Source organism: Purpureocillium takamizusanense, chromosome 11, assembly GCF_022605165.1.
Source record: "Purpureocillium takamizusanense chromosome 11, complete sequence".
In the NCBI taxonomy this organism is placed as follows: Eukaryota; Fungi; Ascomycota; class Sordariomycetes; order Hypocreales; family Ophiocordycipitaceae; genus Purpureocillium; species Purpureocillium takamizusanense.
The window spans coordinates 567,966-593,482 of NC_063078.1; the positions used below are offsets into that span (position 1 = coordinate 567,966).

Consider the following 25,517-nt stretch of genomic DNA (forward strand, 5'->3'; position numbering starts at 1 on the left):
TGCTTTGCCGGGGACGGCGTTGTCTTCTTGAGAAGCGACACGTGGCGTGGGAGGGGTCGGAAGCACAGCGTGCCTGGTTCTTGTATTCAGACTTGCCTGCAAATTGGATCTTATTTGTGCTAAACTGGCAAAAAATAAGCTTTGTTTCCCCGGCTTGCACTCTATCTTCAAGATGTTTCGCCCACCAAACAGTCACCTGCTTAAGGTTGTTTGTGTGTTTATCCTCGAGGGGCCTTGAACCTTGTCCTATGCTCCGCCTCGTCCCTGATGACTTGCGTATGACGATCCGCCGACCCCCTGTTCACCCTCGGAATCCGAGTCGCCACATTCATTTCGGGGCTGCGTCGGACTCACGTGTTACGGCAACATCCTGCTGCTGCGTTAGATCTTGGCGGCTGCTTTCCGACAGTCGGGACTTCGGCATGGGTAGCCTCGCAAACTGCTGCGCATTGATATTGTTGCGCCACGGCTCTAAGTACTCCGTACACCGTACGTTCCGAAAGACTCAAATGATCCAGCATCGACCCTTTTCGTGCTCATCCGGCCGCGCCGTGCTGTTCCAGTCGCTGCGCAATGTCCTCCATGCGTTCGTATCTTCCAAACAGCTCCTTGGTTGTTTCCCAGTCACGGCCTCGACTGCCAAAAACAACGAGCTTCTGCACGTTGCCATCATCGTCCATGGTTAAGCGGCCGCTTCTCTCGTCGGCCCAAGTGACCTTGATCTGCTTCGCCTCAATGTCTGCAATCCCAACCTCGACAATGGAGTTTTCAGGCAGGCTGGTGCTTCTAGACGCGTCGTGCAAGCCCAGCCGCCTGCGCAGATCCGCTGATACGCCTAAGCGGTTGTGGTATCGCACGATCTCTCTCCGCAGTGTTCGGACAAAGCGATCCAAGTCCTGACCGCGCGCTGATTCGCCTCCATTTCTGTCGTCTGCGGATTTTGGGGTTGGTAGGTGTTGGGCGGCGAGGCCTGCCAGAGGCACCGCGGGTGGTAGTGTGTGGCGATGGACACGCAGGTACTTGGACCCTGCGAAGGGGCGGTTGAGCATCACGTAGTAGGGCCGGAGAAACTGCCCGCGCGACATGATTTCGAAGCGCAGGCCGAGAACGTGACCTCCGTCTACGGCGTTGGGGTCAGGGTCATGAACCTTGAATGCGGTAACCGGTGCGGATATACGGTAGACGCATTGTTGGACATAGGCGTGCTGCTCAGCGGAGCATTTCTTCAGCTTCGCAGCTGACGAGGAGTTCTTTACCCGCCGCCGCAAAGAAGATGAAGCCGATTCGGATGCCTTGATCATGCTTTGCATAGACTTCGAGGAGAGGATGGTGGAGCATTGGATCTTGAGCATGCTTCGAAGCTTCTCGGCTGGGTCGCGTGTTAGTGGTGCCTTGTCGCGGAGAACGTGCGCGTGCCCCTCACCTTCTGCTTTGAGCTGTTCGAGTTCTTCGTCCAGCTTTCGAGCTGACGTGGCCTCCTTTGTGACTGCAGCCATGATGTGCTGGCGTGGATTTGTTTGGCAGGGTTTGTGACGACGGCACTGAATGCTGTGCACGCGTCTCGATTGTTTATGTTCGCTGGCGGGACAAGGAGCGGCAACGATAAGATAAGCCAATGGCGTGGAGAACTGAAAATGGGGTCTTTTGGTAGTGCTACAGTAGCCTGGGCAGGCAGGCCTAGGTACAGGGGATTAGAGCACTGACACCCCGCAACTTCGTTATTCCGGCGGGGAGCAGCGGGGAACAAACACCTTGTCAAATTGCCCCCAAGACAATAGCGCGCCAAGGTCCGGGTCGCTGGGAGGGTCGGCGGCGGCACAGAGATGTCGGGCGGTGGGTGGTACCTTGCGGCGTGCTGCTGTCAGGGCATTTGCGGCACTAAACCCAACCGCGACGGGAGCCTGACCTCCCCTTGGATAAGTTCAGTAGTCGACCCTCATCCATCGTGACCACTGGACACCGCAGCATTTCGGGTCTTTTGGGCTGATGGATTCCACGCTTCCGACTTCTTGACACGTCTGCCTGACCCGTCCTTTGTTTCAATTCGCCGCACGACACCTTTTTATTTTGGCCTGCGCCCCCCGTCGTTCACTCTCAAACCGACTTGTCGCCACCTACCCGCAAGACCCCCCATTTGTAAGCCCTTGAGGCCACGGTAGCTTCGCGCGCGCGACGCCAGCGACCGTCCGTCACGCCCGCCTGTTGGCCGCGCGACATCCGCCACACACTCGCTCGTGTCTGCCTTCCTGCGGCCCGTGGTTAACTTGACGTGGTTCACATCGGCCAGCCGCCTCCTCCATCGCCCAAACGCGGGCCCTTTCTTTTTCTTCTTCCCTTCTTTGTCTTCTTTCAGTACTGCGCCGCTCCTTCGATATAAAATTGCCGAATTCTCTTCCCACACTCTGCGCCGAAATCTCGTCGCCGCCAAAGATCATCCGCTATAGCATCCTCCGTCGCATTCTCGGATCATCGGTCGCCGGTCCTGATCGCAGAACCGCATCAGCTCCCGCGCACGAACCTCCTCCTCGACTCTATTTTCGAAGCCTAGCATTACGTACGTGCGAGCCGACCGCGACAAAGCAGCCGACTTGCGCTGTGCGACCTCAAAAAAGCCACATATGGGTGCCCGAGCCAGACGACCGCAGTCGCCCAAGAACCGACCGCCTCCCCTTTCTCTGAAGGGAGAGAATGCGAACGGCAAAATGAGCAACGGTGTCGAAATGCGGCGGAAAACCGCCAACCACGAATCGGAGAACAATGTTGCGAAGAACTTCATGTCTCGGGAGAGCTTCTCCCTCGACGAACCGGTCCCGAAGACCCCCATTTCGAGCGATCATGGCTTCTTCGAGTTGCCCCGACAGGACCAGCGAAGCTTTCTCCTCTTGGTCCTGCTCTACTTTCTTCAGGGCATCCCAATGGGCTTGGCGATGGGGTCTGTACCCTTCCTGCTCAAGAACCACATGTCATATGGCGAAATCGGCACGTTTAGTCTGGCATCCTACCCCTACTCGCTGAAGCTATTCTGGAGCCCTTTCGTCGACGCTGTATGGAGCCCGCGAATTGGCCGTAGAAAGACGTGGATTGTGCCCATTCAGCTCTTGTCCGGCTTTGGCATGCTCTGGCTGGGCTCCCATGTTGAGAAGATGATGGAGATGACAGGCAAGCCCGGCGGGCCTACCGTTTGGACCTTCATGCTGTGGTGGTTCTTCCTCGTCCTCATGTGCGCGACACAGGACATTGCCGTCGATGGCTGGGCGCTTACGCTGCTGACCCCCGCCAACGTCTCCTACGCATCCACGGCCCAGACAGTCGGCTTGACCGCGGGGCACTTCATGTCGTACACCGTGTTCCTGGCATTGAACGCCAGTGACTTCGCCAACAAGTGGATTCGCTCCGTCCCATCCGACGAGGGCTTGGTGTCCCTGGGAGGATATCTTACCTTCTGGGGCTGGGCCTACATCGCCGTCACCATTGGACTTGGCTTGATGAAGCGCGAAGAGAAGTCGCAGAACGAAGACGGCGTGTGGGACGTCTACAAGATCATGTGGGGCATCCTCAAGCTCAAGAACGTCCAGACCATCATCATTGTTCATCTCATTGCCAAGATCGGCTTCCAGGCCAATGATGGCGTCACCAATCTCAAGCTCCTGGACAAGGGCTTCGGCAAGGACAACATGGCGCTCACCGTGCTCATCGACTTTCCGTTTGAGATTGGAGTTGGCTATTACGCAGGCATGTGGTCGCAAAAGTACACGCCAATGAGACTTTGGTGCTGGGCCTTCATGGGACGGCTTGTCGCGGCCGTGTTTGCTCAATTCACCGTCGCCATCTTCCCTAGCAGCGGGGTGACATCGTGGTATCTGCTCCTCGTCATCGGGGAGCATGTGTTCTCGACATTCACAAACACGGTCATGTTTGTTGCTGTGTCTGCGTTCCACGCCAAGGTGTCGGATCCGGTCATTGGCGGCACATACATGACTCTGCTCGCAACGTAAGTTTGCTCACGGTGCATCAGGCCCTGCTCCTTGGAAACCAGCTAACCATTGCAGTGTCTCGAACCTCGGCGGGACCTTTCCGCGGTATTTCGTGTTGAAGCTCGTGGATGATTTCACCGTTGCTACCTGCCATCCGAATTTGTCGGTCGACCGTTCCAAGGTCAAAGGGGCAATCATCACGGAGGCCTTCTCTTGTGCAGTGCAAGCCGAAAAGGAGCGCTGCGACGACGGAGGCGGCTCCTGTGTCGTGACCCGGGATGGATACTACATGGTCAACATGCTGTGCGTGGGCTTTGGCATTTTGACGCTCTTGTGGTATATCAAGCCCAAGGTGCTGCACCTGCAAAGCCTGCCGCTGCGCGCCTGGAGATTATCGCCGAGCAAGCAATGACAAGAACGACACGCGAGTCATGGCCGAGCAAGAGGAGGGACGCCGGCATAAATGTACGCGATACATAGCATAGTGCGGCATGAAGAAGTCATGCGATATTTGAAGAATATGACTTGTAAAGAAGTGAGACTGCAGCCCTAATAAGCAAGGTTCAAGCTGCGCGTCATGGGGGGTAGCCGGGATGCCGGGCTGCACGGAGCGCCGCCGGCTGAGACCCCCGGGGATGTAGTTGCGCACCCCGCCGACGGCCGGACTGCCGAGTGGAGGAAGGGTGGCCACATAACTAGGCCGAGGCTCCACTCACTCACTCGTTCATACTGGCGCTGCCAGTAACTACTGTACTGTACAGTCATTTGCTATCACCAACGGGCGAGTAGTATGTGCGTGCCGATGTGTGCACCCGGTCTTCCCGGGACCTCGGATGTCGGGAACGAGTGCGTATATAAGTTATGAACTGCACGCGGGCCTCTCTGACGCCTGCCGGTGATAAACCTCACATGCGACCGGTCCATTTGGAAATCATCCTTTAGGTCCAGAAGGTGACGATAGGAGCTGCTCCTTCTGTCCGGCTGCTGTGATTATCACAACCCCGCCGGGATGGGAGCTGCTTCGTAAAAATGAGCACAGCGAAATTATAAAGACGACGACGACGACGACGACCAATTTTCTCATCATGGCGCGCTCGCCTACTCGTGACTCCAATTCCGCCTCGTCGTATTCATCATCGGGCTCCTTGTCGCTCTCGTTCCCCCTCGGCTCGTCGTCGCGGCGAGGCTCAATTGATTCTTATTGCGCTCACAGCCCCACGTCATCGTCGTCGCACCACCACCACCACCACCACCACCACCACCACTCGCAGTCGACGGCCACCAGCTCGACCCGCTCCTGCTGCTCCTCATCCCACGACGACGACGACGACGACGCCGACGCCGACGACGACACCATCGCCACAGCCATGTCGTCGTCCATTGAGGCGCAAGAGGACGCCTACTTCTCCTCGAACCCGCCGCCGCGGCACCTGGAGGAGCACACAGCGCGCGCCAAGGCCTTCATCGACCTGCACGCCGCCGCGGGCCGGCGCGTCGTGCTCGTCACCTCGGGCGGCACGACGGTCCCGCTGGAGAAGCAGACGGTGCGCTTCATCGACAACTTCAGCGCCGGCACGCGCGGGGCCACGAGCGCCGAGAAGTTCCTCGAGGCGGGCTACGCCGTCATCTTCCTCCACCGCGAGTTCAGCCTGCTGCCGTACTCGCGGCACTTTTCGCACTCCAAGGACTGCTTCCTCGACTTCTTGCGCGAGGACGCCGACGGCCGCGTGGGCGTGCGCCCCGGCGACGACGGCAAGGTGCGCGGCGTGCTGCGCAAGTACCGCCGCGCCAAGGACGAGGACATGCTCCTCATGCTGCCCTTTTTGACCATTGGCGACTACCTGCACGAGCTGCGCGCCGTCTCGAGGCTCATGGGCCCGCTCGGGCCCTCGGGCCTGCTGTATCTCGCGGCCGCCGTGTCCGACTTTTTTGTGCCCGCGGACCGCATGTCCGAGCACAAGATTCAGTCGACCGATGCTGTCAAGAGCTTTAAAGGCACGGCCAGCCAAAATACGCCATCGTCCCAGCAGCAGCAGCAGCAGCAGCAAATTCAACCATCTGAGCCGCAAGAAGAAGAGGAGGAGGAAGAGGCGTTCGACAACTTTGACGCCTCCCCTCGCGTCCCGCGTTCAAAACGCCTCGTCATCGACCTCGACCCCGTGCCCAAGTTTCTCAAGAGCCTCGTCGACGGATGGGCGCCGCAAGGCATGATCATCTCGTACAAGCTTGAGACCGACCCGGCCATCCTCGTGCACAAGGCGCGCTACTCGCTGGACCGGTACCAGCACCACCTCGTCATCGGCAACCTGCTCTCGACGCGCAAGTGGGAGGTCGTCTTCGTCAGCCCCGGCCGCGAGGACCGCTGGATCCGCGCCCCGCCGCCGGCGTCGTTTGGGGCCGGGGGCTGGGGAGACGCCGAGGGTAGGCCACTCAGGGCCGACGAGCTGCCGCGCGAGGACCCGGACGTCGAGGTGGAGGAGCTCATCATCCCGGCGGTGGCAGAGTTGCACGACGCACACATCAAGGCAGCGAATAAGAAGGTATGAACAGAGCCCATCATATCCTGTAAAGCCTGACCAGAGGGTTTCGGGCCCAGGCATTTACTGCGTAGCGGAATCCCATATGTGCCCTACGTCGACAGAGCAAACCTGTCTGCCGCCTGCACAAATAGAGCAGCGTAGCAGTTTCCAGCTGTTTGACATTAAGAAGCCGCTGCATATTGTAACAACAAAGCGCTTTCAATTTTATATTCAGATGTATCTAAAAGAGAAAAAGACAGACTACTTTTGAATGTGAGCATATGTACACATGGTGATGATTCCCTTTTTTCGGCCCGCGCGTGAGCCGCACGCAGCGCAGACAAAATCAAGCTCCCAAACAAAACCCAAACGGGCCAATGCAAAAAGCGCCTATGTGTTGTTGGTGTGTAAGCAATGTCATTTCCTTGTTGGGCGCTTGTATTCCGAGAAAAAAGCTCATTGATGCCCGAAAATGGTAAAGATGCGACGACTTCTGACGGATGGGGGGTATCACTGGGCTGGCCGGAAATGCGAGGGTAACATCAGCACTCATGCATGCCGTTTCGTGAGAGACAGGGAGAGGAAAATCAGCGCATCACAGTTTGTGGGACGTTTCGCGCGCCCCTTTCAATACGCGGCCATCCAGTTCTTCCAGCCCAGGTCCCACGTCTTGGCCAGGATGAGAAAGGCGGCCGAGCCGATGTAGACGGCGCCGGTGAGGATGATGAGGCCATTGTAGGAACCCCCGTTGGCCTGCACGAGGCTCCCACCGATGGGGATGCCAATCAGGCAGGCAAACGACACGACCGTGTACGTGGTGGCGTAGTACCGCCCGTACTGCTGCGTCTTGCACATGCGCCCGATGCAGACGGGCGCGATGGCGATGGAGGTGCCGCTGGCGAAGCCGAACAGGATGGAGAAGACGATGATGCCGGCGGCGGTGTGGCCGAGGGGCAGCCAGACGCAGAGACAGGCGACCAGGGACAGCAGCACGGAGAAGAGGCAGACATTGAAGGGCCCGACCACGTCGGCGTAGTACCCCGGCAGGGCGCGCCCCACGACGGAGCCCGCGTTCATGATGGGGAGCAGGTGGAAGGAAAAGTCCTGGCTGAAGCCCTTGTGCAGGGCGTACGTGGAGATGTACCCGAGCGGGATGAAGAGCGAGAACTCGAGCAGGAAGATGCCAATGGTCGTGAGCGTGAACGTGGTCTGCTTGAAGATGCGAATGTCGGGGTGCGCCGTCGCATTCTGCGCAGGGGGCAGGCGGGAGCGCACGAGCGCGATGCCCACGAGCCCGCAGCAGAGACAGATGAGGGCGAGGATGCGCGTCGCCCAGCCGTAGTCGACCTTGTCGAACAGGGCAGTGAGCATCAGGGGGAAGATGATTCCGCCGATTCCGCCCGCCGTGGACGCCATGCCGGTGGCGAAGCCGCGGCGGCGACGGAACCAGTGGCCGACGGCGGCGATGCACGGCGTGAAGAGGAGGGAGGTGCCGAACCCGGCGAGGACGCCGAAGGAGAGGATAAAGTGCCATAGCTCTGGGTGCGGCGTATTGTTAGACTCCACTTATCAGAAGGGTCAGTCATCATGAAGCAAGAAAAGACTCACGAGTTGAGAAGCTCATGCAGACAACACCGACCGTCGTGCTCGTACAGCCGGCGATGATGAGCCAGCGCGGGCCATACTTGTCGAAGATGGGTCCAATGTACACTCCGCAGAAGAAGGCGAGGAAAGTGTAAATCGAAAAGATCCAACCGACGGTCCCCTCGCTGTGGCCTTTGAGCTGGTGGCTCAGCGTGTAGGCCTGGAAGACGCCAATCGTGTTCATCAAGCCCATCGAGGATATCAAGGCGAACCACGCGCCGAAGACGACGATCCACGCCTTGGCACCGCCTTCCGGATACGTCTCTTCAAACGAGGCCGTCGTCGAAGCCCTCGTCGCCCGCTTCTCCAGGTCGTTATCACCTTGAAGCTGTTGCGGCGCTTCTTGGACTCCATGCTCGCTCTTTTCGTTGCCGTTCGTGTAAGCGTTGCTGCCGGCCCCGCTGGGTGCGGCATCATGGTTCAGGTCTTGGCCGGTCCCCCGCGCCGCGTCGTAGGTGGCGTTGTCGTCCCCTTCCAACAAGTCATCGTGGATCGCTCGCGAGTTCACCTGATGAACGTCCATAACTAACGCTTGGGAGGGGAGTGTCTTCTTCAGACTGGCAGCGGGGACTCACGGAAGAGAAGGAAGCGGCTTATGTCGTTTATCAAGGTTGGTTCATAACAGCCGTTCAACGTTGGTGAAAGAGGGGAGGAGAGGGAAATTGGGCTTCAGTGTGGGTGAGATTTTGTTGTGTCCGGCTACGGTGGAAACCGTGACTAAAGATCTTGAAGCCATGACGGAAGGTGGGTTATTTGCCGTTTTCAACTCCTCGGCTTTCGGCGCCGGGCGAAAGAGTTGAAGGGTGGGTCGCCGCCCTCCCACTACCTCTTTGGCCCGCCCCGACACACCAGAGTCTTGCGGTGACGAAATCTGCGTACTAAACTTCGAATGGGGGCCTACAACCTCGTTTCAACTGTGCCTGGGGCCTGTCGGCTGCCGTCCCGCCGGCGACAGCCTCTCGGAGTATGGCCGGAGTTGCGGCCTGCTTGGGAGAGCCAATCGCCATCGCTCAGACAAGTTCAACGAGGGGACCAACAAGTGAGCATGGTTCATCCCGCAACGATCCATACCCTGAATCCGTGCCGACCACTACTTCGTACGGGCTACCCTCGTGTTTGTAGCTCTGAGATACGACCAGGTGTGAGGCGTGTCCAAGCAACTTCGCTCCAGATTTGGTGGGTTATTACCAATCAAACCGACGATCTCAGAAAGCTCACCGGCATGTTCAAGCAAGCACATGGCCTTTTTGATTGCTAATCGATTAGCCTTTGAGCCGAATCAATGCTGGCTGAGCAAGGTGCGGCGGCCAACTCCCGTACAGCAGTTGGAACGAGCCGCTGTCTTTTTTCTCCCACAGGAGCACGCAACCGAGGCGGCGCAAACGTCATGCACCGTACAGGGGTTATCGTGACCTCGCATTGCGGCATCTCGTTGCCCTACGATGCGACGCTGTCATTCGGTGCCATCACTCGTCCTCATCCTCGTCCTCGATATCCTCGACGGTAGCTGAGAGTGATGTCGTGCCTTGCTCGGGGGCCGGTGGTCCAGCCTTCGGCTGCTCGCCGACCCCCGTTGTTGTTTTCAAGTAACCCTCTCGCTCCAGTCGATCTGCCTCTTCCGGTTCCATAAGCCCTCCTTGGCCTTTGCCCTTCATCATTTTTGCCTGCACCGCTGCGGGGACAAAGGCTGAAACGGCTTCTTGCCGCAAGTCGCGAATGACGGGTTTTGCTTCGTATACTGTCTTGTGCTCGACCACTGGCGCCGGCTGCTGCTTGGCCTTGTCCGTCTCCATGTCCGTCTCTCCTCGATCGTCCTGCCTGGCGGCGTTCTCCGCGTTTCGTCGTGCTCGGCGCTTCGCGTACCACTTATCCAGTACCTCTTTTGGTATTGGAGGGGGCGTATCTCGAGGCATGGGAATTCTCCGAACGTCATCTGGGACGTCATCGTCACTGCTGGACGCGTCTTCTGACCCTCGTCTCCGCTTGCCCAAAACACCGTGCCTGAAGTCGCCATCGCGCCGTTGATTAAAGGTAGGCGCTTTATCGCCGAGCGCATCTCTGGCCTTCGTCACCGCCTTTAGTTCTTTCTGAAGCCCCTCCAACACTTGTTCTTCTCGGCTCGAAAGCTTGCCGCCTTTGGAGGTGACAGCCTGAAGGTCATCGATTTGTTGTTGAATGCGATCGGGATTCTTGCGAGCTAATCTCTCATTGCGCCGTTCTTGAACTTCGGCCTTGCCTGGGATTTCGGTCAATCTTTTGGTCTGTAAGGCATGTTCGACCGTGGCATGGACCTTTCTTGATAGCCTTTGCCTTGTCCGCCTTCCGTTGGGCTTGGACTGGGTTGTAGTTCTTCTCCTTCGGCATTTTGGCCTGCTTTAGGAAATGACGCTCGCCGCTGAATCCGAATCAGATATGTCTGGTTGGTACCCGCGCAGACCGATGCGACTGTCGTGTTGTCCTTTGCCGGGAGTCAAGGACGAGATTTCCCAGAGCGCGCTCGTGCCTTCCACGGAGCTACACCCACTGCTCTGCTATCATAGTGGGTCCTGATGACTCAGCAGCTTGTAGTTCCTCAATCCGCCAAAAGCGCAGGCTCTCGTCAAACACTTGGACAGATACGTGTCAGTCTTTAAAACTCGGAATCGACAGTTGCTTTCGTACATTCGTACTAGGCTACGGGCTTCTGAAATGCCTTCCGGTATTTCCCCAAGTCCAGAGGCGACGCTTGACGTGGATGTGACACAGCGCATCGATGCATCATGGAGAGTCTGCCAAGCGCTTCCAAGTTGGGCTCGGCCAAGACAATGCTCAGGCTTTTCTTTCATTGCGCCTAAGGTTGCCGCTGTTGAGACATTATTTTCTCAAGGACCCCAAGCTCCCAATACGTCTTTGCTTTGTCCCCCTGCTTGACCACCATTCCGCCCCGATTCCAAACTCTTGACTCTTCGAACGAGGAGGCCGGTGCACAACGGGCCTAGAATTGTGCAAAGAACGATGGCCCAGGTGACGGCAAGGAAGATTTCTGAGCCGCCGTCTGAGCCGGAACGCCCAAACACGCCGTGGCTTTGTGCGACAGAGGAGATGAGAAAGCCAATTTCTCCACGCGCAACCATGGCACAGCCCATGATGGCTGCAGGATACAACGACAACGGCTTCAAGGGATGCGGAGACGTATTGCGATCTCTCGGTTGTGTTTCACCAGACGTCGTGCCTTCCGAGTGGCGCACCTCGCCTATTGAACAGTCATCACCTGCAGAGGCGTCGTGACTAGCTTCCCCCTCGCCGGTCGTACTGCTGCTCCCAGCGGCATCCTGCGGCTCCGTCGCCTGGTTCTGTGTTTCGGGTATGTCTCCTGGGTGCCGTTGCTGAAGCTCCGTTGCTGCATCTTGGGCTGGGGACGCCTTCCGGTGCTCCAGCTTGAGCTGTTTGATGCATGCCTTGATGCCGGGAACGACTCCGGGGAACCGCACTAGCCACAGACCACAGGTCAGCTTGGCAATGCACATGAGGATGGCATACACGATGCCCTTCCAGAGCGCATTGCCGGAGAACATGCGGGCGATTGGTATGGAGAAGCCGATCGATCCAAAGAAGAATGGCTGCAGCAGCCTCTGGACCACGGGCTCGTAGTAGTGCGCATAGACTTCGCGTCCGGAGTAGTTATCAGCGGGGTCTGATTCGACAAGGCGTGGCCCTGGGTCCGTGGCTGGGACTTGTTGCGTCCCTGCAACGCTCCCAGCGTGAGGCACTTCGGCATCCCACCAGCTGATTGCTGCGCCAGCAATATACGCCGCAAACAAATTCGACGTGCCCGCATAGCTAGACGCGGCGACGAGGGCCAGAAGCAGTGCCGTGTGGAAGCCAAGAGCAGCACGTCGCGTGCGGAGGACTTTGTCGAGTCGGCTGCCCGGAGAGCTCTGCCGGTGGCTGTTCAAGGCCAGCGTTGCAGGCTTGACGAGCGCGAAGCATACTAGAGGTGTCACGGCTGTGAAGCCAAGAGACACAAGCACCGGCCGCAACACCGTCGTCGCGGAGATGGACGCATCAGATGCGCCGAGACTAGCGACCACCTGAACCATAACCAAGCCGACGACATCGTCCAGCATTGCGGCGCTCGCCAGCACCACGCCGAGTCGGGATTGGCTCAATCCACTCGATCGGAGGACAGTGAAGGTTGTCCCGAGGCTCGTGGAACACAGCGCAGCGCCGGCAGCAAAGCACTCTAGCTTAGACGCCCCTACCAAAGTACCTAGCACGAAGGACAGGGCAATCGGCACGCCAATGCCGGTCACCGCGACTCCAATCGAGAGGAATATGTTGGCTTTCAATGAGCGAAAGTGCGTTGCAAGGCCGCCTATAGTCGCGACGTCAATTTGGCTTCATGGCATTGCGTTGCAGAGGACATGGGGTCGTCTACCTTCAAAGACAAGCAGAATGAGGCCGAGGTACCCCAACTGTACGATGGTGGCCTCGACGTCGCGAGAGAGTATCTCTCCTCCAGGAGTGCCATAGGCGACGCCGATAAGGATTTGTCCGATAAGCCCGCAGTAGAGAAGCGAGTTGACGATGTGGTTGAGGATATTGGACGCCAAGACAAACGAAGACTGTATTAGTATCGTGGTGATGGACGGCTCATGGTAAGCCAGCGCGGGCCAGTCGCTCCCTGACTGTTGTAACATGGCTACATGGCTGACGATTGCGATGACAATATAAGGAACGAGTTGGTATAATTGCCTCTTAGCGGAGCTGGTTAGAGGGAGTATTGTGACGGAGAGATCCATGAAGTCAGAGTCACGTGGCCACCTTCATCCACTACTTTAGTCGCCCTCGACCTCGACGTGCAGCGCCGAAAACCACCAGACAGTAAGTACCAGAGGTTGACATTTGTGCTGTTTGTCCTTTGGCTACATGAATCATTGCTCTACGCCATCTGCGAGTTGGGTTTTGGCAGGATGCGGATCTATTGCGTTGTCAATGTCTGTGTGAGTCGCGCCATTCGACTAGCGCCAGGTATACTTCATGGAGGTGAATCCGAGCCATCAAGTTTCAAAGTTCCGACAGCATCGTCTCGTACGTAACCCATTCAGCATGTCTCGGTCAAATAGTGACATCAAATGCCCCTGAAAAGGAGCGAAGATGCCACGCAATCACACGGATCGATGCACTTGGACAACATGAAAGCGGCCGGACGGCGCCGCCACACTGAATCACCACCCGTTGAGTACCCTTCTGTCTGAATTTGAGACCGCAGCACTGCCGCATGTTCCCATCTATTTAAAATGCTTGCCTCGAGTCTACGGCACCGAAACTCTTACAACTAGAAACACTTGGCCCAAGGATCAAAGCACCCCCTTCATCGTCGCACTTCTCAAGCTTCAAGTTGCGCTACGCCACAAAAGTCATCCTTTCACCAGTCAGCCTTCCGTGAGTATGTGTCAGACAGACACTTTCAGGGCGAAATGTCCGAAATGCAAGGGCACGTGGACTGTCAGGGAAACTGTTCACCCCATGTGCAAAGACGCGGCCAAGGCAAGGCCTCCACGACGCGGCCAGTGCTTGAATGGCGATGTCGTCTACAAGCGGTACCACCCGGACAAGGTGTGCTCTTCGTGCAAGGCCAAGGGATCGTAGGCTTGCTGCCTAGATGCCCTGTCGAGAGCTATTCTAGAAGTGAGTGCGAGGCAAGTCGAGGTCGTCCAAATTAAGTATCATCAGCCTTATAGGTAGAGAGAGACCAAGCCCCAAACAACGGCAAATGCCGTTTATGAGCAAACATATTACGAACATATTGACGAATTTTACGTGGCACTGAAACGCCCCTGGCGTTCTGCAGTGATGTCACATGCATGTATGTGTGTTTCCTTTCCCCAGGTCCGTCCTGCGAACAGGTGCCTCCACTCTCCTCGCCACGACTGACGAAGCTCCGTGCAGTGAGCATTAGTGGGAATAGTACGTATGTGCTTCGTACATGAGCATGGTACCTGCATGAGGCTGGGGGCGACAACGGGCCCGGGTCGCGGCCGTCGTCATCGACTGCTGCTCCTTTACCCCAAAGAAGCCGTGGTCCGAGCCTTGGGTACGGGCACGGGCTTCAAACCCGCGTGCACGTTGTAGCACTGGGCCCAGTCCTCACCCACTCTTCGAGAATCGTTCCGCCGGGTGACGACGTCTTTGACAGGGCTGGGCCGGGGTGACTAATGACTCCGTAACTGTGCAGTTCGCAGGTGGGAGTGTGTGCGTGAGGACGTGCGTTGCCCTCGTTGCCCGTGGTGTCGCATGACGCGCATGGCGCATCCCGCCCGCCTGCGGGCTGATAGGGCGCTGATAAGTTGGCTCGTGTGTGTAAGACGAGCGACCCTCTTTACGTTTTATCCATTGTCAACCGGTGGCGTTGCCAGCCAAGTGGGGGGACGAGCGCCAGGACAGGGGCCATCATCTCATGCACAACAGACTGGCAGTTTTGGGGCCGAGAAAGAGTGTCTTCCCTTGCCCACTGTGAATACCTATACTACTACTGGCGATCTTAATGGCCAGCGGGGGGACAAACGAGTCCAAGGAAGCAGCGAAGCATGAACGGGTACGAGGTACTTCGTCCAAACTGCGTCGGTCGCGCTTGCCCTGTCTGTGCATGCGGGTTTTTATATCCCCTCTCCGCTTTCTTTGGCAGTCGCCCCTGCCACGCCGGGCGCCGAACGGAGCACAGTCGGCCGAGGACACTCCTCCATGCAGATGGCTGGCATGGATCTCACCGCCCGTCGACTCGAGCCCCGGAGGCTGACGGGCATCCTGTGTGGCTGATGGTCAGGCGAATCCAGGAGAATGGTCTTGTGCACTGCAAGAGCCGCTGCGGCAAGCCTTCTCAAGTGCCTGGAACGGCTGCTGCCTGTCTGTTCCTGATCACAGGTGCATTCGCCGTCACCGCCGCTCATCATGGCACCGATGGGCGGCTCGTGGAGCCCGCTGGACCCTGAGATGCTCGCCCACGAACCGGGACTCCGCGCATCGTCTGTTGGTGGTTCGCTGATGAGGTGGCTACGTTGCCGCCGCCCGCATGTCATACATGGTGGGCCAATGCCGATCCACGCATTCTCGCTCGACAGTCCATTGATCCAGCCATTGACCCATCCGTCAATGGCAGGCAACCGCTCATCGCGCAGGCGGAGACGCAATTCAACACCTACGAAGTAGACGTACCTAGCTGTCAGCAGCCAGGCAACTCGCGTGAGCCGCTGGGGCTGGCTGGTTGGCTGGCTGAAGCCAGAGAGAGACCTGTTGCTGGTCCTGTCATACCTAGGGAGGTACTACAAAGAGCAGAGAAATGCCCTCATTTGCCTTCTACCGCTGCTGGTGCCGTGGCCAGGATCGCAATTCATCCGCCGCCTGGTGAGGCATCTGCAGGGCCGTCGCGCACCAGCCTGCTCCACCACCGCCGGGCCGACATCGCGACGGGAGTTTCCACACCAGACACCAGGTCCCGCTCGCGTGGCAGCCATGCCCATGATGGCCACAGGCAAAGGAAGAAGCGGTCCAGTAATTTGGGCCCGGCAAGCCAGTAAAGGTTGGGAACGAGCGGGCTAACACTAAGGCACGATAAGATGCCGGCGGCCCACGACTCCATCGTCGTCGATGCTAGTACTAGCCGCGAGTCCGTCGCCTCTGGTGCCTTTACAACGAACGGCTCAGCAATCCGACTCCCCGGGCAATTGGCGACCGGACGGGGGTGGGCTGGTCTGGCCAGGTGCGCAGGTAGTTTGGTCACAGCTCAACTGCCAGACACTCGTGGGCGCAGGAGCCGATGATGTAGACGGCTGTTGACCTCCATTCCTCAGTCCATAAGAACATTAGTAGTTCCTTAAAATTACACACTTGTTGCCCAGCGGGTCCTGGATGTGCTGCCCAGCTAGGCACTGTTCAAAGAGCCGGGCACGAGAACGAACCGGCTCCGGTTCCGGTTCCGCGTAGACCAGTGGTGACGCCCCGCGGTTTCTCGGCCTCGTCGTCGAGATCGCTGGCTGTCCCGCGACTCACGGCGGCACGGCAACACATCGTTGCTTCGTCCTACGACTTGCGGAGGGACATTCGCACACACACATACTGTACGCGCGCCCGCGCGCTTGGACAGCAGAGATGGTGCGATCGCTCGGCTGCACCATGGCCCAAAGGGGGGTGGGTGTGCCGTGCGTCGGAGGCTTGCCGCGCAGCCTCACCGAGGCAGCATCGGCCAAGGTTTGGTGCTGCCGACACCGTCCTGTGTGCGTGCGAATGGGCACGAGTGGCTGTCCCCGGCGCCGTGCGGTGCGGTGCGGTGCGGTGCGGTGCGGTGCGAGGTCGAGTGGTGGTCTCGCCGCCCGAGGCAGACATGATGGAGCTGCGAGGAACCAGACGAGGTCCCTCGGGACTTTTTTCCCGGTGAGTGTGCTGCGACCCACAGCCACACACACTCACACTCGCACGCACGAGTCGAGTCGAGTCGAGTCGAGTCCCGTCGAGTCGCTTTCCGCTCCATCGTCGCCGCCGAGTCAAAACGCATGGACGGCGGAGAGGGGGCGGGGGCCGAAGGGTCCCCATATAATAAACCCCCATTTATTTGCACGTCCTTGTCCGTGTCGCTGGCCGCCCAGACTCGGGCGCCCGGCACCAGCTCCAGTCGTGCAAGGAAGAGAGTTTGGCCCGTGTCGGGCTTGGGCCATGCGCCGGACCGGGGCCCCAGCACTCCGCCAACAACGCCCAGCATCGCACCGACGGCGGTGCCAGTCGCCCATTTCGTCACAGGCAAAAAAAAAAAAAGAGGGTTGTGAAGAAGGGTTCAAGGCGCAGGTCATGGTGGGACGCCACGGCAACTAAGCGTGTGGCCCCGGCAAGGATGACCAGGGTGCGCCCAGGTCCTCATCTTGTTTCCGTGAGCCTCGCCCCAGGCCAGTGAGATGCGATGCGCCCCCGCCGCCGAAAGCACATGTCAATGCTGCTGCTGCTGCTGCCGCTGCCGCTGCGGGAACCGTCGTCCCAAGGCTCGACATGCGCCGCCTTCTCATCTCAGGCTGGCAAAATCCGCATCGGGCGGGACGGCTCCCAAGACTGTGCGTTCGCAGGAGATCGACGTCTGCGTGCACCGCTTCGCAGAAGGTCCACGCAGCGATCAGTACCGTGCTGCGGGAACGGCCATGGCCTTGGGTTGAGCGAGGCGGTCCGTCGCCCGGGGTGGGGGGAAGCGCAAGGGTGTTCAGCTGGCGGCGTGAACTTGTTGCATCAGCCGTTGGCGGCCGGTCCTATTGGTGTCCACGGAGCTAAACAGTGATGACCCTCCTCGCGCACCTGCTCTTCCGCCCTCAAGAACCACAGTCCATGTGTGTACTTGGGGATGGGGCTTCACTTCACGGACTCGAACATGCTCCTGGCGGTTTGGCCGCATTCCGAGGGCATCGTGGAGACGGCGCTCGCAAACTCTACAGGACGGGAGGGAGACGGAGCGCTGCTGGTGTCGATGCCACTTGCCCGACCGACCCGCCTCTTTGTATGTGTACGTAGCACGTAGGTTTGTACGAAGCAGGCGTTGTGATGTGATCCCCCGCAGGACCGACCGGGAGCTGTTCCCAAAGAGGGCATCCGGGGCCGCAGACTATATATCCGTGGCGACGCAGACGCAGCCGCGGACGCAGTGGACGAGAAAAAGGGCAGGTTCTCGCGGGCCTGCTAATAAGCTCCCGCAGTCGCATAAGGTGGACTGACTAGATGGGATGGAGGCTTCCGCGCAATGGACGGGAGGCTCCAGCTCGCTCCTGCCCCCCAGCGCAGCACGCACCCGCCTCCAGCAGGTCCGTCGACGCTGGCCGGGGGAATCAACCCGTCCAGGATCCATTCTCCTTCTGTTCTCCATGCTGCATGTGTGCTGGCCCCGCCGGCCGGCCGGATTTTCGGCGAGTCGCTCCTATGCCGCGACCCCCCATGGCCTGCTATAGCCCGCCCTGGGCACCAGCACGGGCGCCGCGCCTCTTAGTAGGTACGCTCGCGGAGGTCCAGGGCCACTGAGCGACCGATGGCGGCGCAACTCACGCTCACCACCTGGGCAGCGCATGCCCGCCCGTGTGGGGTCGCCCCCGGCCGCCCGTCCTCCCAGCACAGGCGCTCTCGGCGCGCACACCTAAGGTAGCGAAACACGCTGAGGTGAGTGCTAGTAGTAGTAGTGCAGGTAGCGCTCTCCCGACTCTGTCCGTCATCAGTCATTCATTTGCTCCAACCCTCCCCCTCCCCTCCCCATTCCTGGCCGGACATTTCTCGCTCGCGAACAGAACAACCCAACTGCCCACGCAGCCAGCGCTTTCTGCGTTCGACAATGCACGCCAGCACCGCGACGCCCACGGCCACCTCACGGCCTATCGTCGCCATGGATCCTACCACGACAGAGCACGACTTCCGCTTCCCCCGCCGGCCGGATCGCCGCGCCGCCGCTGCCGCCAACGACCAGAGTTCCCGTCCCGGCGCAGTCGACCAGAGCAAGCGCGACCTCATCCAGCGCACCTACGCCTCCGCCAACGACAACCTGCTGGGGACCCCTTTGTTTCCGACGCTCCAGAGCGACTCGCCTCAGAGCGTCGACGAGATGCAGGACGACGACCCGCTGGCCACGCAGGTCTGGAAGTTCTTCAAGTCGACCAAGCAGCAGCTTCCTAACCAGCAGCGAATGGAGAACCTGACCTGGCGCATGATGGCACTCAGCATGCGCAAGAAGAAGCAGCTCGAGGAGGAGGAACAAATGAAGAAGCAGCAGCAGCAGCAGAACAGGTATGCCCACGACGCTTTCCAGCGATGGTGGGCGATGATGATGATAGCCCGCCATTCCGCGCCTTGGTCCCCCCGCCCTGCCTGTGGCGATCGCCTCGCTGACCGCGGTATTTTGCCTCAACCCCAACAGTGTTCTCCGACAGGCGACACAGAATGCCCCGAGTGGCATTGCCCAGCAGCTGCGAAAGACGTCAGAGAACAACTTCAACGGCGCAGAGCCTATGAATGTCGACGACTTCATCTTCTCGGATAGAGCCGCCGCATCCACAGGCTTTATGTCACCACCGCCGGCCCCCGGCTTTAAGTTGGCTGACGACCAGGCGTCTGGTGCCTCGGCGATTCCCATCAAGTCCCGCAGGGATTCGACGGGGCAGTTCGTCCCGCAGTCGGTTCCTCATCACCAGCGGTCGCGGAACGATGAGTTCAACTATGTGACTCGCCATCATCGTAAAACGAGCATTGACGAGCGTCGGGTGAGTCCGAATCCTTGTCGGCCAGCGGCTGCCAGTGCATGCCCCCGGAGCGGCTTTTTTTTTGTGCCTGCACTGTTCAATACCACCCCTCCATTCGGTTGCTGCTATCTCCCCTCTATATACTATACGCGAGTCTCCGCAACGGCTTTTGTCACGGCATCCAAAATGACACCATCGGCCCCGGCGCACTCGGTGACGTATCACATGCTGAGCTTTTGCAGAACCGGAAACGCCCCGCCAATTTCTCTCCTCATGTCTCTGCCGTCAACAGCAGCGCAGCTGGCGGCGCTCCCAACCTCGATGCGGATGCAGACCTTCACGGTTACTCGTTGGACAATAGCGGCGCGACCACCATGCATCAGCAAATGCCTGGAGCCAACGGCGCTGTGCCGTTGAACCTCGACACGTTCATGGACGACCCCATCATGACCTCTGCCGCCCATTTTCAGCAGAATTTCTCTTCCTTTTCTCCTTCGTCTTCTCCGATGATACCCAATGGCCCGTTCTCGGCCATGTACAACAATTCCTCTGTTCAGTCCTCATCGCTCAATACCACCGAGCTTTACTCTCCCTCGGGCTCGGCGTATCAGTCGACTGTCTCAACCCCGATACCAATGTCGGACAACGATGGCTTCTATTTCGGCTCTTCAGACGTGCGACAGCAGCGATCGCAAGGGTTTCGTCAGCCTCCCCCCCAGACCTTGGGTCCAGCCCAACAGCAGTTCATGTACAGCGGCGCAAATGGCGGTCACAACATGTTCGCGGCCACTGGAGCCGGATCCGAACCGGTGTCGGCATTCAGCACGGCCCCCAGCTCCTTCGGCCACATTGACCCGACGCAGGTTTTCCAGCCGGACAGTCAGGGTGCGTCCCCCAACGTTCCAATGCGGCACGACAACATGTTTTCTTTTGGCGGAGAGTCCGACGACGAGGATTCCAACAATTTCGGCGACCGCAGCACAGCCATGCACAGCGACTTCTCCCCGACTGTTGACGAGAGCGGCGGCTCACTTGGTTGGGACGCCTCCCTCCCTGGGCAATTCAGCACACAGGCCGCTCGCTTCCCCGGTGGGCCTCCTCGCAAGCAAGTCGTCATCGGTGGTACCACCACCGATTACGTCGAGAGTAGCGGAGACTGGGAGGGCAGTGGCCTGGCGCGCTCCCAGTCACAGTCTTTCAGGCACGGAAACGACGTGCCCCAGCAGAGGATCCCTCGCAACGCATCCACTCCCTCGCACCTGGCCACAAAACACAGCGGCTTCGAGCAGATCGCACAGTCATTGCCTACGTCCCCCGGCGGCGACGTTCCCGGCACCATGTCCGGGTTCTCCTCCGCCGCACCAAGTCGGCCGTCTTCACCACCCGGCTCTAAGCGCGGTTCTTCGACTAACCTCCAGGCCGCCGGCCCCCAGAACGATGGAAACGGGCCTACTACGTGTACCAACTGCTTCACCCAAACTACCCCGCTGTGGCGTCGCAACCCCGAGGGCCAGCCTCTTTGCAACGCCTGCGGTTTGTTCCTGAAGTTGCACGGCGTGGTGCGACCCCTCAGCTTGAAGACGGACGTTATCAAAAAGAGAAACCGGGGTTCGGGGGGTAACAGCTCCATCGGATCAGGCTCAAGATCCAGGAAAAATGCGAATGCGAATAGCTCGGCGGCAGCCTCTCGCAAGAGTTCAACTCTTTCCATGTCAACTACTGCTGCCGCTGCCAAAACTACCAGCCACCACAGCACTGCTTCGCCCCCAGCCAATCGGTCCGTGGCTGCAAAGGACATTGACAGTCCTGGCAGTGGCGGCGTAGCCTCCGGGCACAACACAGCGGGCAGCACGCCCACGAGCCACTTCGGGAACATCGGTTCCTCTGTAGGTACTACTGGGGTGAAGGGTGCTGTTCCGATCGCGGCCGCTCCCCCCAAGGCAACTCCCGGGCCGGGCGCCTCTTCGGCATCTCGATCCGCCGCGACGTCGTCGAAACGCCAGCGTCGGCATAGCAAGAGCGTAGGCTCCGAGGCTTCTAGCGGCATGGACCTCGACGCCCCAGGCGAGGTGGCGAGCCCGAATGATGTAGCCCGTTCCCTGGGTCACTCCTCTGCCATGGGCTCCATCTCGAGCACGATGATGTCCGGCTCATACGGCATGAGCCCTCGCGCGCCGATAGCCCCTGGCGGCATGATGCCTATGGGATCGCAGCCGCCCAACGCTGGGAACCCTACCGGGGCCCAGGAATGGGAGTGGCTCACGATGAGTCTCTAAGACTCCTGGCGTTACGAAGGCCTAGCATGAGCTACTCTACATTGGGAGAGGCTCTCGACTGCGTGCTTTTTGACTTGCGAAGCGAAACCGAAATAAGGCGTTGGGCTCACTTTTTTCGTGCTTGTGTTTTTCTCCTCACTGGGCTTGGAGATCTGCTCTCTCTCTCTCTCTCTTTACCACGTACAGGTGCTTTACTCCGCGGCTGCCTGGTTGGTGCGTGTTTTGGTACATTCACTTTCGTACCGCTCCTGGGAAAGCGCGCTCCCACTGTATCAGCAGCGGGGTCTCACGACGATGGGTGTCTTGTTCTTGATCTCGGGGTTATTGACTGATGAAGGGCGATTGATGACGGAAGGGGTGATGAGCGGGCGGCGCACGTACAATTTATATTATAGAGATTCGACGGACGACGGATGACAGACAGCGATGGGATCGGAATAAGGAAGAGCTTTTCAATGAGGTTTTGGCTGGCTTGATTTTTGCTTGTTTTGCCCTTGCTCTACGGCGACGGAGGAGGTGTTGAGAAGAGGCGTTTTCCTGCTGCTTCGGTTTGCCTTGGCTTGGCTAGCTTGCGTCTTGGGGTTTCTTGATTCGGATCTCTGGAACAACTTGCCGAGTTCGACCCGTATCTTTTTGCTGGGTGATGCCTCTAGCAACGAAGCGGTTGGCTAGGGTTGTGTGGTCTGCCTGTTCTGTTCTGGTCCTCGAGCTACGATTCGGGATATGCTGTGCACACATATATACATATCCACAGATACGCACAAGCAAGAAACACGCGGTTCATGAACATGATACATGTATTCTTCCACCCCACCAGACTCCCTCGCGTAATGAACATAAGATACCGAGAGGACAACAATGCCCGCCTGACCCAAAGCCCGTCCATCCATCCATCCATCCATTCAGTCTAGAAACTCCCCGCCTGCCCATTTGTCGAGATTTGCCGGCCGACACCGCGGAGGCAGCAGCGACTCCCTCCATGATAGCGCCACGCGCGCGGACACTGCCCGGCCATGTATACAGCGCAGAGGAAAGAGTAGAATACGAGAAAAGAGAAAAGAAGAGAGGCAAAAGAAGCAGGAAAGAAGGGAACGTGCCATGCACATTACGATAAGCAATGACTGCCAGCATGCATCGCGAAAGCCCTCTTCTGAGACAAGAAAAAGGACAGGAAGAGCCGTAACGAAACGACCGGGTACTCACGGCCGAGCAAACCAAGCTCTTGCCTAAGAAGCTGACTGAAATTGGTCCTCTTCGTCTAGAGCATCGTTCCAAAAGTATCTGGATCCGTTGTCTGGATCCTCTTGCGCGGGCTGCCACCATCCTCACCGGCGGGTTTGCGGTGTCTGAACGTGAACCCGACGAAGAGGCTCTTGCTCATCTCATCGTCACGATCAGCCATCGACTCAAGCGCTGCTTGCTTGTCGTGGACTTCCTTGTACTTGGCCATGTCGGCCTCGTTGCTGAAGTCGTCAAAGTAGCCAGCATCCGTCTCTGAGTCCAGCTCAGGGACGAAAGGTGCCCGAGTCTGGCGCAGAGTGCTCCAGTCGACTTCTGCAAAGTACTGATGGCTGTAGATATCCTGTATGTTGCAGAATCGCCGGGTGCGGGAGTTGATGCACCTATCGAGACTTGTCAGCGCGTGTTGATCGAAGTGAAAGGCCAAAGACTTACGTGGTGATGAAATTCCAGGTGCGGTTGCTCAAGAAGTAGTTAGGGTCTTCCCAGACGGGCCGCTTCAGCACTTCCCTCCAGTGCTTCAGGTTTCGCCACGTCTCATCCGGAGTGGCACCAGCAAAGGGTGGAAAGCCCGTAAGCGCCTCGAAAAGCATGCAACCCAAGCTCCAGTAGTCTACGGTGAAGTCGTATTCTTCCCCTCTAAGGACTTCGGGCGCCATGTAATCTGGCGACCCAACGATCGACTTGGCGTAGTTGACATCGTTGTCGCGCATGTTACGGTAGCTCTCTCGACGCTCAGCGACGGTTCGTTGCTCGATGGGTTTTCCAAAGGGTACTGAAGTTTCTGACGCTTGCTCAAGCTTGACGCGCATCGATTCGATTCTCGACGGTGCCAACACTCCTGCGGCAAGACCAAAGTCTGTGAGCTTGACGTGGCCGGTCGAATCCACAAGGAAGTTCTCGGGTTTCAGATCTCGGTGGATGTAGCCAAGCTGGTGCAGCGCATCGACGGCACAAAACATCTCGGCAATATAGAACCGGGCATGTCGGTTGGACAGGACACCCGTGTTGTTAAGCAGGGTGCGGAAATCGCCGCCCGGAACATACTCCATGGCAAGATAGATACTCTTGTCGTCCTGGAAGGAGTACAGGAGACGGACCAGCCACTCGCTCTGCGCCGTCGTGAGGATGTCTCGCTCAGTGAGGACATGGCGGACTTCATCGAGCTTGAAGAGCAGCTTCTTGCTCATGACTTTCAACGCACAGACCTCCCTCGTGTCCTTCTTCTGGGCAAGGAACACTTGGCCGTAACCACCTTGACCAACCTGAGTCAAGATCTGGAAGTCGCCATGTCGGAGTCGGACGCGCCGCTTGCGGAGGTTGGCTCGCTCCCGCCCTGCATACTTTGTCCACATCTGGTTATGCGTGTGTTCGTCCGTCTGGGGCGGGGGAGGATATTCGGACTTGAACGCAGCAAGTCGATTTTGTCTAGCACCGACATATGTAAGGAGATCGAAATAGTAATCTAGAAAGTCTAGGATTGACGGTTAGCAATGATCTGAGCGGTAGGTTCGTTTTGGGCACATACACAACTGGGTCACGTTAACAAGTCGTTTGACGTTTGGTTTGTTGAGGATCTCCCTCTCCTCGGCGGTCAAGCCTCGGGAGGTGTTGAACTTCTTCGCGGCTGGAGTCACAGGGCGGTCTCGAGGCTCATAGAGCTGCTGGCGAGAGACAGCAGCATGGTTGTGCTGATGCGGAGAGTCGGTCCCCGCCAGTCGCGACGTAGGAGGTGTGTTTTCCTGGCCCTGCTTCTTCAGCGGGCTGCCCGATACAGGCGTCTTGTGGATGACGCTCTCGTCAACATTGATGCTGGACTCGTCCAGAGGTTGTGTGTTGGTCTTGCCAGGCGACAGCGGCGCCGCCGCAGTCTGGGGGCGACTCAATCGCAGGGGAGCTTCGATGCCAGGTGGGTTGAGAGTCATGGCGCTGTCAAAGGCACTTGGGAGATCGTGAGCGCCGGGCGGAATTGTCTTTTTGCTAGGGCTGCCATGGGGAGTGTTGGGCGGGTTGAGAAACGCGTTGTTGTTGTTGTTGCCCTTTTTGACGGGAGTGCTGGGGCGGCCGGAGGCTTCGCTGGACGATTTATCCTTGCCTCCCGGGAAGAAGTTAGCCATGAAGCTCGCCATCGCTCCGAATGCGTTTGCTGAGGCGTTGGCGACACGGGACAGGCACCAGCTGCCTTGGCGAGGACGAAGGTGTTACGTCGCGCTGCAAGGGCCCTGGCGGGAGGAGGGGTTGCGTGACGCGCGGACGCCCTGCGAGTGAGCTCTCGACCACGCTCTTCGACGTCGACAGCTTGCCGCTTCCCAAAAAAAGAGACTGATATAGCGCGCGCGGTGAGGATAAATTGTTGCGGAGGGCGGGAAAGATGCCTGGTTTTGCAAAGTGTCGAGTCGATGCAGCAGGTTGGGCTTTGAACGGGCAGCTGCGCAGGTCGGCAGGGCCGTCTGCGATTTTGGCGCCGTACGAGCATGTCATTGGGTGGGGTGAACCTGGGTCAACATCGTTGCAGGGGCAACAATCGGGCAGGCATGGCCGCAAGGGCCCCCCCCCCCCCCCCTGGCGCAGCTGTAACGCCCTTGCATCACGTTCCTCGTAGACGGGCCTTGAGAGGGGAGGGGTGCCGGGACC

General features: G+C 58.7%; 8 protein-coding genes across 9 annotated transcripts; 3 read left to right on the plus strand and 5 right to left on the minus strand.

Annotated features, from left to right (window-relative positions):
* Positions 1-174: 174 nt before the first annotated feature.
* On the minus strand, positions 175-1,551 carry JDV02_010079 (uncharacterized protein). Its single transcript, XM_047991791.1, has 2 exons — positions 1,424-1,551; positions 175-1,369 (listed from the first exon to the last, which is right to left on the minus strand). Exons 1-2 carry the CDS (start codon positions 1,494-1,496, stop codon positions 537-539), a joined length of 906 nt encoding a protein of 301 aa, XP_047847804.1. The 5' UTR covers positions 1,497-1,551; the 3' UTR covers positions 175-536.
* A 379-nt stretch (positions 1,552-1,930) lies between these two features.
* Positions 1,931-4,510, plus strand: JDV02_010080 (uncharacterized protein). The gene is made up of 2 exons (XM_047991792.1): positions 1,931-3,991; positions 4,050-4,510. Exons 1-2 carry the CDS (start codon positions 2,619-2,621, stop codon positions 4,384-4,386), a joined length of 1,710 nt encoding a protein of 569 aa, XP_047847805.1. The 5' UTR covers positions 1,931-2,618; the 3' UTR covers positions 4,387-4,510.
* A 359-nt stretch (positions 4,511-4,869) lies between these two features.
* On the plus strand, positions 4,870-6,752 carry CAB2 (Phosphopantothenate--cysteine ligase (ATP)). The gene has a single exon (XM_047991793.1). The coding sequence runs from the start codon at positions 5,060-5,062 to the stop codon at positions 6,518-6,520; it is 1,461 nt and encodes a 486-aa protein (XP_047847806.1). The 5' UTR covers positions 4,870-5,059; the 3' UTR covers positions 6,521-6,752.
* A 368-nt stretch (positions 6,753-7,120) lies between these two features.
* JDV02_010082 (uncharacterized protein) lies at positions 7,121-8,660 on the minus strand (the record flags this gene model as incomplete). The annotated part of the gene is made up of 2 exons (XM_047991794.1): positions 7,121-8,031; positions 8,102-8,660. 2 exons carry the CDS (start codon positions 8,658-8,660, stop codon positions 7,121-7,123), a joined length of 1,470 nt encoding a protein of 489 aa, XP_047847807.1.
* Positions 8,661-9,603: 943 nt separating this feature from the next.
* On the minus strand, positions 9,604-10,501 carry JDV02_010083 (uncharacterized protein; the record flags this gene model as incomplete). The annotated part of the gene is made up of 2 exons (XM_047991795.1): positions 9,604-10,373; positions 10,429-10,501. The coding sequence occupies 2 exons, from the start codon at positions 10,499-10,501 to the stop codon at positions 9,604-9,606; spliced, it is 843 nt and encodes a 280-aa protein (XP_047847808.1).
* Positions 10,502-10,781: 280 nt separating this feature from the next.
* On the minus strand, positions 10,782-12,866 carry JDV02_010084 (uncharacterized protein). Its single transcript, XM_047991796.1, has 2 exons — positions 12,555-12,866; positions 10,782-12,491 (listed from the first exon to the last, which is right to left on the minus strand). Exons 1-2 carry the CDS (start codon positions 12,814-12,816, stop codon positions 10,999-11,001), a joined length of 1,755 nt encoding a protein of 584 aa, XP_047847809.1. The 5' UTR covers positions 12,817-12,866; the 3' UTR covers positions 10,782-10,998.
* A 4,963-nt stretch (positions 12,867-17,829) lies between these two features.
* GAT1 (Sodium- and chloride-dependent GABA transporter 1) lies at positions 17,830-22,436 on the plus strand. 2 transcript variants are annotated; one of them, XM_047991797.1, is made up of 3 exons: positions 17,830-18,916; positions 19,047-19,389; positions 19,611-22,432. In XM_047991797.1, exons 1-3 carry the CDS (start codon positions 18,468-18,470, stop codon positions 21,642-21,644), a joined length of 2,826 nt encoding a protein of 941 aa, XP_047847810.1. In that variant the 5' UTR covers positions 17,830-18,467; the 3' UTR covers positions 21,645-22,432. The 2 variants fall into 2 exon arrangements, with proteins under 2 accessions (XP_047847810.1, XP_047847811.1); XM_047991798.1 differs by having other exon boundaries at positions 19,047-22,436.
* Positions 22,265-25,409, minus strand: DBF2 (serine/threonine-protein kinase dbf2). Its single transcript, XM_047991799.1, has 3 exons — positions 24,412-25,409; positions 23,319-24,357; positions 22,265-23,266 (listed from the first exon to the last, which is right to left on the minus strand). Exons 1-3 carry the CDS (start codon positions 25,010-25,012, stop codon positions 22,903-22,905), a joined length of 2,004 nt encoding a protein of 667 aa, XP_047847812.1. The 5' UTR covers positions 25,013-25,409; the 3' UTR covers positions 22,265-22,902.
* Positions 25,410-25,517: the final 108 nt, after the last annotated feature.